Genomic DNA, 11,931 nt, shown 5'->3' on the forward strand with positions numbered 1-11,931 from the left:
TGGCGTTAACTGATTTTTTATTTTTTTTTTAGTTTCTGTTAACAGATCAAAACAAGAATAAAATAAAATAACTAACTCCCAAGTTTCTTGTAAAGCGCTTATCCCTCAGTTTTATTTTTTTAACAAGTTCAGTAGTATCCAATAACTTTTTTAGCCCCTTAAAATGCACGTATCATTTTCAGTCAATAAAATGAAGTTTGAACGTATATCACGTGACGTATCACCATGAAAGATGTGTGTGTGTGTTTATTCAGATTAATTAGCATCAACCACAGAAACACATACTCTTAATGAGCTCCCCGAGGACAAAACACTAGGTTTCTATTGGAAGGAGGCTTAAAAAATAAGCTCATTTTCATATTGTTTATTGCTCAAAATAAAGCTTTTTATTTAGTTTTAATGTAATTAATTTCTTAATTATGAAGGGGTAAAAAACGTAAAATTGTTTCTTTTAGGTAACCAATACACTCAAGTGCTTCTTCTGACACAAATGATTCTTTATTTGATGATTCACAATTTCACAAGCTAGAATAAAATGTTTGTTTTTATTGTCAGGCCTTCACATATCCGTCACTCTGACAAAAGGAACGTGAACTCGCTCAGTTTCTTTATGACAACGTCTGTATTCAGAGTTACCGTTAAAAGAAGGTGTGCTCCATTACTGACATAAAAACCTTTTAATGCTGTTTGTTTTAGACTTTCCATCGATATTACATAAGAACTGAAAGAGCGACAAGAACAAAGACAAATGTCAATACAAGTTATTAGTTGAAGAAAATCACGTAACAAGAAACAATTTTTTTTTCTTTAAAAGTGGCAGTGATTTATTTTAATGTAAACGCAGCTCAACGTCCTGCTTTTATTATTTCTTTGTGTCGCACTTTTAAAGAAATCTCACAGAATTTGTTCATACAGATAAAAATAAATTACTGCAAAGGGATTAACCAACATGATTTCAGATTAACCTCGTCATTGTATTAATTTGACCACATTGCTATTTTATATAAGTTATCGAGTAATGATAATGTCATGCGGCATCCTGTTTAGCGAACAAATACTTTTATATATAGTTCTTAAGTTTAAAGTCAAAAGTGTTCTGATTTAATCCTATGTGGAAGTTTTTCTGTGAGGTGGATTTCTCCTCCTGATGTGAAAACACAAAGAGTTCAAACTTGTTCTGAAACCCCCAAACAGCTCATTGTTTCCAAGGATAAAAAAGTAAAACTAATAATGTCTCGCCTTCATGAGGAGGCTTACTTTAACTCAGCATTAATCTGCTCTTCTACATTTCCTTTCACACAGAAGAATGCTGTAATCACGTTGAAATAAGACCTCAGATTTACAATGTCTCATTCAAAATATGGTGTGACTGTCCCATCGTTGAAATAAAATGTGATGAAGCAACAAAATCACAGCTAAATCTCTCACCTTGTTTGTAGAGCTTGTCCTTCGGGTGCTGTAGGTCGCAGCTGTGTCTCTCCCGACACCTGAGACGCCGGTGTACCTGCAAAGGGTGTGTTTCCTTGTGACAATGACACAAGTGATGAAGGCTGAGCTCTCGGTGCGGCTCAGGGGGGCCGAGTCATTTTCTGCCTTCATCTGTGAGCAATACTACAAACTATGGGAGGCCGGGTAAGACATAATTCAGAAAAATCTTCTCACCAACTTTTTAGACGCAAGCATGGAAAATAAAAGAAAGAGACAAAGTTAGATTTATGTTGGACACTCCTTTATAGCTTTTCTTTGTTTGGAATAAAGCACAAAGGCTTTGTGTTTGAGAACGCAGATCAGCTGGTGCTTAACTTAAAGATTAGCTACACGTTTCATTCAGATTTTTTCTGAATGCTAAACAGCGCCTCTAAGAAAACACTCCCACTTTAATCCTCAGACGCCATAACAGGAAACTATTCACCATAACAGAAACTATCATCTCTGTGGAACTTTTAAAAGTCATACAAGTCTCTTCTCCCTGACCTTTGACACCATCTGAAATGTTTACTTTTAATCATTAAAAAATTTTTTTTTCATTTAGCCTTTATTTATACAGGTTAGTCTCATTGGGCCACGAGAACTCATTTTCAAGAGAGACCTGTTTAAGGAGCACATGGTGGGGTTAAGGGCCTTGCTCATGGGCCCAGGGTGGGGCGAAAGAGGGTGGGGGCAAGTGTGGGTGTTTCACCTACCCCACCCACAATTTTGATGTTGTCGGGGCCGGGGCGTGAACCGGCGATCTTCGGATCACAAGCCCACCTCTCTAACCTCTGCGCCACCACTCCCCCTGTGGTTGCTATAATCCATAATTGCTTTTTATTATCTGTGTGATTGTTTATTATGTGTACAGCACTTTGGTCCTGTGGGTGTTTAAAGTGCTCTATAAATAAAGTGGTATGGTATGGTATGGTATGGTATGGTATGGTATGGTATGGTATGGTATGGTATGGTATGGTATGGTATGGCATGGCATGGCATGATATGGTATGGTATGGTATGGAATGGCATGGTATGGTATGGTATGGTATGGTATGGTATGGTATGGTATAGCATGGTATGGTATGGTATGGTATGGTATGGTATGGCATGGCATGGTATGGTATGGTATGGTATGGTGTAGCATGGTATGGTATGGTATGGCATGGTATGGTATAGCATGGCATGGTATGGGATGGTATGGGATGGGATGGCATGGCATGGTATGGCATGGTATGGTATGGTATAGCATGGTATGGTATGGTATGGTATGGCATGGCATGGCATGGTATGGTATGGCATGGTATGGTATGGTATGGTATGGTATGGTATGGTATGGTATGGTATGGGATGGGATGGTATGGCATGGCATGGCATGGTATGGTATGGTATGGTATAGCATGGTATGGTATGGTATGGTATAGCATGGTATGGTATGGTATACTTTTTATTTATTTATTTTTATTTAATTAACCTTTATTTAACCAGGCAAATCCCAGTGAGATCACATTTCTCTTTTGAAAGGGAGGCCTGAGCCTAAAGTCTAAAAAACAAAATGTCATAAATAGAAATGTCTTTAAAATAAAATATTATGACTTTAAAGAGGTCTGCTTGTTGGCTTCATTGAGCAGCATGCGGCGAGTGGAGAATGTGAACATGCAGAGTGAGTTTCGCGGAGAAACATTTACAATACAAACAGCTGTGGGAACCGGTAATTCATTTTATTGTGCGTGGCTGCCCACACGCACCATAGTAAGCATACCCAAATCAAGTTAAACTGGTTTTCTTTTCCTAGAATAAAACAGGCTGAGCTCTGTATTACAGTAGATCATGAACTGAAAAGGAAGTTGACTACAGTCATGTTAGGAAAACAGAAACTATGCCGTTTGTTAAAACTGCTAACGTTTTTTTTCTTTCTTCTTGGGTGAACTAATATTCACTTCTTAAATTATTTTTGTGGCTTTTTTGTAAGATAAGTAAAATAGTAAATTGTGAACTTGTACATTTTATAAAATTAAGGAAAGGTAAGACGTTGTGTTCACCTTAAGTTTTTTCTTAATCATATATGTTTATTTAATGAAGAGGTTTCTTGTAATTTTTCATTGATTTCAGGCAAATAAAGGCACTGAGTTAAAACACTTTAAATATCTTTGATAATTAATTTCTTAACAGTTAGAAAAACTTGTAATAATCTTAGCTGTAAGACTTATTAACACAAAGTTGTGGATATTAACATAATTTTGTGGAAATCTAGTTTATTCAGCCAAAACCAAAGCTCTAAAAAATGTTTTCAAAAAGCGTTCAGTATAAAAACAACTGGACTTTATTTGTAACAGATGTTTCGCTCCTCATCCGAGGAGCTTTCTCAATTCAAAGAGCAGTAAGTGAGAGATTCAGGTTATAAGGCTGACTGAGATAAGACACGCACACATAGATGGGCAATTCACTCCTAAACACTAAAAAATGTTATTTGTTCACATTATATTTGTAAAAATTGCAAAAATATACAAAAGTTTTTGGATTCACGACAATCAAAACAATCTGCTCTCATTCTCACACCACATTTTCATTATTCTTTTAAATTTATTTTTCATATGAACTCAATATTTTAAGGATTTTTTTGACTGCCTCAGCTTAGAGGTGCAGTACATTCTGAAAGTAATTCCAGAAAATAACAGAAATACACAATCATGGACAGATAAACACATTCCACAAGTCATTTTAGGGCAAGTTATAAATTTATTTAATGCATATTGAACATAAGGAGGTAGATGGTTTAAATTCACCATTGCATGAGGAAAATATTCAATTGTGCAAAAAATAAAAAAATAAAAAATATATGAAAAAAGCCCCCATCCTTGTACTGCTTATACTGGACTGGAGAAGCCAAAGATCGACCTTAATACAAAGAATCAGTTTGCAATGATGACAAAAAATTGTATACTTTATTTTAGAGTTAACTGAGAGTCCACAACAGGCTGATTGTAGATGTGGGTACATGTAAAAGCAGTTTGATGGAGATCATCATAATAATAATAATTATCAATAATTAAATAAAAATGGTGCTGGAAATATTAATTTAAAAAAAAGGAAGACATTCAATAAATATGTAAAATGGCATTTTTGCCATTTATAAACTGCAGCAATGGCACACTCCATCCGCTAGGTGGCAGTGTGGTTCCTGTGATAGTTTTATGCGCTGTTAAAAAAAAAAAAAAAAAAAAAAGAAAGAACGAATCTCATTCCGGTGTCAGCGAAGAAGAATAACACACTTTGACCCAACTCACAAACGGATGGTTTACGAAAGAATAAATTTAAAAGAATAGGTTTGTTTCATTTAACGTCCTCGGTTCAAGACTTGTCTGTAGAAATGCGCCTGTCAGAAACGTGTCTGTCAGTTTTCTGACCTACAAGTCGTGTCTCGCGCCAGTCAGCACGTTAATCTTCAGCGTCATCATGCGTCTTCAGTTGACATCTTTCAGGCCGTGTTTTCTGCACAGTTCAGCGCCTCGGACTAGATTTCAGTGTCTCTCCGCGATCAGAAACAGGCGAGCCGAGCCCCGGTTGAACGCCGCCGGTGAACGATGCTGCTCCACGGCTCCAGGTGAGGTGAGGGTCCGGTTTGCTCCCAGTCCCACAGGTAAGTCTCCAACAATCTGTAACATTAAGTTACTTCATGTTGTTGCTGGAGCTTCTTGTTGTTGCATCACGACCATGTTGTGTCGCCATGTCATAAATAACACTGCGACCACAACAACAGCCCTGCATGAAGGAGCCTCACTAGGTTTTATCGTCATTTCATGCAAATACATATTGAAACGAAACTGTTCCTCCAGGATCACGGTGCAACACAGAACATAAAGTGCAAAAACAATATAACACAGTGCAGATACACAACAGTACAATACAAACAGACCTAGGCTATAATAAATGCAAAAAAAAAATACATCTAACCTAATCTAAACAAGTAATTAAGAGACAAGATTAGAGACACATGAAAAAGGGTTTGTGATGATCCTTCATAGTGATAAAGTCTCCAGTTGTTCCTGTTCTATTTTTCTTTTTGCTTCCAATGCGACTTTCTTGTAGTTTTAAAGTGATCTTGATTAATGGTTCTTCGTGCTGTCTGAAGATATCTCAGATAATTAGTTTTATTTGGTCTTTGGTTGCTCGTTCTCATTCTCTAACCAGTGCCTGGTCATTTTTAGATGAGTTGTTGGTTTATTTACTTTTCGTTAAGTCCTGTAACTCTTGACAGTCAGTTTTGTCTACATATAATGGGCCACTTATATAGTCAAGTCCACTTTATTTATAGAGCACCTTTAAAACATAACCTGTTATCAAAGTGCTTAATAACAACAATTAATGGGAATAAAATTAAAGAGAAAAAATACAATACACTAATAATAATAACTGAAGAATTAACAAAAAGCATTTTAAACATAGGATCACAGAACAAAAAACACTAAATCAATTTACACTGTGTGAAATGTCTGAGAGAACAGATGTGTTTTTAGCAGGGATTTGAAGTGAGGAAGGGAGGTGGCCTGCCTGATTTTGGGGGGCAGGTTGTTCCAGAGTTTGGGGCCCATGACTGAAAAAGCCCGATCTCCTCTGAGCTTCAGTCTTGTTTTTGGAACAGCCAAAAGCAGCTGATCAGATAATGTCAGGGCCCGAGAGGGAACGTAAGGTTCCAGTAGCTCAGAGAGGTAAAGGGGTGTGAGGCCATTTAAGTATTTGAAGGTCAACAGAAGAATTTTAAAAACTATCCTCATACGAACAGGGAGCCAGTGAAGGGAGGACAGAACTGGTGTAATATGTTCAGACCTACGAGTTCCGGTTAAAAGCCGAGCAGCAGCATTCTGGACGAGCTGAAGACGTGAGATGGAGGCCTGGCTGACCCCGGCATAGAGTGCATTGAAATAGTCCAATCGAGTCGTGACAAAGGCGTGGACTAGTTTCTCAAGGTCGGGTCTGGACAACACTGACTTGAGCTTAGCTACCTGTCTGAGTTGGAAGAAGCTTTTCTGCAGAACAGAGTTGATTTGTTTGTCAAACTTGAAGTCAGAGTCTAAAACCATCCCGAGATTTTTACCAGACTGCTTATAGAGTTAACCTTTCCAATTATTATGCATACACATACACTTAGTGCTTTCCAATATATATTTTATAGGGGTGCACCGATAAATCGGCCCCGATTTCCTTAATTTTGGGAAATTGGCCGATACTTACACGAGAAACCGATTTTACAGATTTTTTTTTGTTTTAACAACAATTGTCTGAACTTCATTTATATTTCAGAGCACTACCTCATGGCCAGTTAAAACCAGCTTGTATTGTTTCTAGGATATTGTTCAAGGGTATGTTTTACAATAAAATAAAATTGAAAAATTGAAGGTGCGTTGTGACTTTGTAACACCTGACCGTGTCGCTTCTAAAACAAAACCGGTATCGACCAAAATCGGAATCGGCAGGTCAGACTTTTTAGAAATCGTGATCGGCGATCGGCCAGAAAACTGCAATTGGTGCACCCCTAACATTTGGCACTCCATATACAGCACTGTTTGTTATCTCACACACACGGAGTAATCCAAAAAGTAAAACACAAAAAGCAACTGGATTTCTGTAGTTGAAGAAGTTTTGTTTCATATAGGGAGCGTTCCTATTTAAAATCTGGAGGGTATGGAGTTCAAAGCTTGAAACTGCATGCTGTGTTTTGTTTATGTAAATAAAATTCACATAATTGTCACTCCCCTCCATCCTGAGGGTTGTTGGGATGTTCTGGTCACATGCATGAAGGTAGAAGGAAAATGACCGGGTATCACTTTTTTTTTTCTTTTTTAGTTTGTGGTCAATAAGTGTTTTTCATTTAACAAAATGTAACAATAATAGGTTAACTTATATATTCAAAGTCAAAGTCACTTTATTGTCAAAAACTGCAACATGTACAGGACATACACAGGATTGAAATTACATTTCTCTCAGACCCCGGTGCAACAATAGCCATTTAACATTAAAACATTTTATATAAACTATATTAACTATATTCATATAGTTATTGTTGTTAACTATATTCATATAGTTAACAACACTTTGATTTGGGCGGTTGTGGCTGAGTGGTTAGAGCAGTCGTCCTCCAATGCAAGAGTTGGGTGTTCGATTCCACCAGCAGTCCCATGCCGAAGTGTCCCTGAGCAAGACACTGAACCCCTCATTGCCTCTGATGTGTGTCCCATCGGTGTATGAATGTGGTAAAGCACAGAGTATTATTTGTATAGATATAGTAGAGTTATGAATGGGTAACCGAAGGCACAGATTGCAGTGTAAACAGATTTGAGTATGTTGATCAGATAGAAAGGTGATATATAAGTACAGTCCATTTATCATTTAGAAGAACTTGAACACGTAAAAATTATTCATGGAGGGGTATTCTCACTTAAGAAAATCTACTACAACTAACTTCTACTTGTATCTGCTGCATTAGTGGTGTAGTCTACATTTTCGTACTGGGTATACTGTGCTTAGAAACCAAAGTACACTGGTTAGTACAATGTAGTCATCACTTTATTTTGATTTTTAAGCATATTGAACAAATTTCTCTGGCGCTTATATTTGAATAAATGAGCAACAAACTTTGTACAACAGTTGGCTTTGTATTAAAAACATGTTATAGGATTTATAAAACAGTATCAAAGCAAAACATGTTCAAGTATTAAGTCGTAAGTACAGAATTATACTATAATTTGCTGGATAAGTGAATGTAATAAACAAGCGCTGCATACTGATAGATTGTTATGGAAGTGTTTGCGGTTTAACGTATCAATGATACGTGTCTAATGATATGTCATCTATCATTGGGCACTTTTAAGTGGATATGCTGAAATTCTTGTTTTTAAATTGATATTTTTTGATCAAGGCAAACCCTAGACTGATTTTAAGAAACATTCTTTAAAATGGCGAAATAATTTATTAGTGGGTTAAAGGAGTTTAACAACGTCAGTAAATATTATTTTACAGTGTGTCCAGAACAAATCTGCTCAAGACTGACAATAAAACAAATCAAACTGAAGAAAGTGAAATACCAACAGGAAGAGTATTTGAAAGATTTTTTTTAAATCTGAAAACTCTTGTTCCATTTTCCTGCTATATCAGGGTTCTTGAAAAAAAAGTCTGTTTCTGCAGGTTTTCTACACCTTGGAGGTCTTCGAATGGCTCTCTATAATTATATCTTTGCAAAGAAGTATGGAGGTGTTTTCATCCTGCGACTGGAGGACACCGATCAGAGCCGACTGGTCCCAGGAGCAGCAGAGTCCATAGAGGACATGCTGGAATGGGCTGGTAAGACTGGGTGGGCTGCAGTGATGCACAACGTCGCACAAACTAATTAGAAGACTTCTCGTGGTCTTGTTCTGTATGACTTGAGCTGGTCTCTCCTGCAGGTTTACCACCAGATGAAAGTCCTCGTCGAGGGGGTCCTCTGGGTCCGTACCTGCAGTCTCAGAGATTAGACCTCTACAGGCAAACAGCCCAGCAGCTTGTTGAGAGCGGTCACGCTTACTACTGTTTCTGCAGTCCTCAGAGACTGGACCTACTCAAAAAAGAGGCTCAAAGAGCTGGACAGACTCCAAAGTAACAAGAAACATAAAATCTGACACCGTCACCTCGACTTCTTGTCTAGAACAGAAACAACTGTGTGAGTTTTCTGTCTGACGAGGTGCTGATTATTTTCTGGTCTCCACAGGTATGACAACAGGTGTGGTCACCTGCGACCGGACCAGGTCCAGGAGAAGCTGGCTCAGGGAGCGTCGCATGTGATCAGGTTTCGTCTGGAAGCTGGCGTTGAGCCATTTCAGGATCTGGTCTTTGGATGGAACCGCCATGACGTGGCGCAGGTCAGGTTTGTCGTGATTTGATTCATTATGTCCAAGTCGAGGTTAGAAATCTGATGTAAAACTGATTCGGCTGTAGTTTAATTTATCCATCTTTCATTAATTTACTTCCAACTTTCCCATTCTAGTGACAATCCCTCCCCTCCCATCTTCTTGTTTCAGGTGGAGGGCGACCCGGTGGTGATGAAAGCGGATGGTTTTCCCACCTACCACCTTGCTAACATCGTAGATGATCATTACATGAAGATCAGCCACGTGCTGCGGGGGTGCGAGTGGCTCGTCTCTACATCCAAACACCTCCTCATGTACCGTGCCCTCGGATGGCAGCCGCCCACCTTCGGACATTTTCCGCTTCTGATGAATAAGGACGGCAGTAAACTTTCCAAGAGACAGGGGGACATTTTCATTCAGAACTTCCAGAGGGACGGGGTGCTGCCAGAGGCTCTGCTGGACATCACAACCAACTGTGGGTCTGGATTCAGCAGTGAGTGAAGAACTAAAAGCTAGAGCACTGGGGCTTTGAGCAACGCGATGATGTTTACTTTATAAACTGGATGCAAAATAAACTAATTATAACCTTTTGTTTGTTTTGTAGCCAACCGAATGGGAAGGAGGATCGATGAACTGATTTCTGAGTTTAATCCTTCAAATATCACAACTCACTCTGCTTTGTTAGAGCTGGAGAAACTCGGAGAGTTCAACAGGTTAGTTAGTCAAAACTTGACCTGATATTAGTTTGTCTCAAATGTTTTCTGACAACTTACAAAATCACTTATTGTCTGTTTATTTGTTGTTTATTCTTGCTGCAAGTCTCCAAATCTTACTCAGATTCAGACTTTATTTGTCCCCAAACGACATTTCAGTTTAGCAGTTTCCTGATTCCCACTCTTGCACACAGATACTGCAGGGGCAGGGCAGCCGACTCGCAACCCGAAGGTCCTGGGTTCGATCCCCGGTTATTGCACATCTCGTGGTGTCTCTGAGCAAGACACCTAATCCCCAGTTGCTCCCCCGGCGCTTTCCATAGCTGCCCACTGCTCCACCTGGTGGTGGATGGGTTAAATGCAGAGAGCCAATTTTGCCTTTTTATGGGAACATACAATGATGACAATGCATAACACATTACATTACACCAGTACATATTCTCATATACCTAAAAACAATATCAACAAACAAAAAGCTTAAGACCATTAAAAGTATTAAAATATATACAACTAATCAGCATAACTTGATGTTTATTCACTCAACATAGTAATGCCTTTTTACACACCAGCTCTGCAGAACACACAGCTCAGTTCCGCTCCGGTTCAGTTCCGGTTCAGCAGACCTAACCAGCCTAGGTCCCGTTCTGGTCTGGTTCTGATCGGCCCTCTTCATCCACTGAGCGCCCAAGTCACTATGAATACTGTAACGACCAAACTTTTTTCGATCGTTTCAGAACATTCCCTCCAACAGAAAGCAACTTTGCCTTCTGGGTAATGTAGTCCTTTAGACTAGCGATACAGTGTAGGCTTATTGAGAGAAAACTACAAAATGGTGGAGCTGGGTTTTTTTGTCATGTACAATCTTACAGTACAGTACAGCAGTCCCTCGTTTGTCGCGGGGGATCCGTACCCTGAAGTCCCGCGATAAGTGGAAAAACCGCGGCGAAGTAGGAATAGCAGTACAGTGTTTCCCCTAGTTAACTTGCCATGGTGGGGTTCTCATTTTATCCATAATTTTTGTTGACGGGGGGGGGGACGGAGAAATGTCTGAGCACAGCTTGTACCAACAGTTTTTGAGCGAGGGCGGGGAGGGGGGCGTTCAGCATGAGGGAAGAGGCGCCTTTAGCTTTTTAGCTAGAGCGCCTGTATTGCGGGCCGCTAGCTTAGAGCTATGTCAGTGCCGGGTGGAGGGGGTGGTGGTCAGTTTGGTAGGTGGGGTGCTCGGTTGTGTTGACGGGGTGGGGCACCCTGCTTGTATAATGGTAGGGGAAACACTGCATATACTGTGATCAAGCAAGGAAATTAAGAACTCCTGTGAACTCTTCGAGACATTTTAGAGACTCCTCTGTGAATGCGGTCTTCCAGCTTTCCCAAACACACACAGCCCATTCTCCTTTAGAGACTTTGTTTGTTACTTGGGAAGGTTTTTGTTCATGAAACATTAAGCAGGATGTGAACAGAATATCTGAACCATCTCCCTGATTTTATTTCTCTGCAGGATGATACGTACACAGAAAGTTACATTAGCACTATCGGTGTGGACTTCAAAATACGAACCATAGAACTAGATGGGAAGACCATTAAACTTCAAATTGTAAGTAAAAGAAATGTTTTGTTTTGTAATTAATTTTGTCCAGTCTTTGTATCACTGTTCGAGTTAACTAAAAGCAGAGGTCTGACATTATTCTAAGCACTTTGAGATTGTCAAATCTCATATGAAGGCTCAAACCAACAGTAGATTACAGAATTAAATATCTTACAAGTGTAAGAGTTCAGTAGGGTTAATTTGAGTTAAATATTGTCTGTGTGAGAGGACTCGCTGTGTAATAATAATAATACTTTATTTGTATAGCACCTTTCAAACAAATGTT

General features: G+C 39.1%; 1 protein-coding gene across 1 annotated transcript in view; it reads left to right on the forward strand.

Annotated features, from left to right (window-relative positions):
- Positions 1–4,653: 4,653 nt before the first annotated feature.
- Positions 4,654–11,931, forward strand: part of ears2 (glutamyl-tRNA synthetase 2, mitochondrial) — a 13,392-nt gene continuing 6,114 nt past the window's right edge. The window contains exons 1-6 of the mRNA XM_037690376.1: positions 4,654–5,107; positions 8,650–8,805; positions 8,907–9,096; positions 9,209–9,359; positions 9,519–9,840; positions 9,952–10,060. Coding sequence (XP_037546304.1) covers positions 4,924–5,107; positions 8,650–8,805; positions 8,907–9,096; positions 9,209–9,359; positions 9,519–9,840; positions 9,952–10,060 — 1,112 coding nt within the window. The 5' untranslated portion in view covers positions 4,654–4,923. The remainder of the gene's footprint in view (positions 5,108–8,649; positions 8,806–8,906; positions 9,097–9,208; positions 9,360–9,518; positions 9,841–9,951; positions 10,061–11,931) is intronic.

This window comes from Nematolebias whitei, chromosome 16, assembly GCF_014905685.2.
Source record: "Nematolebias whitei isolate Nwh7 chromosome 16, NemWhi1, whole genome shotgun sequence".
NCBI classification, from domain to species: Eukaryota; Metazoa; Chordata; class Actinopteri; order Cyprinodontiformes; family Rivulidae; genus Nematolebias; species Nematolebias whitei.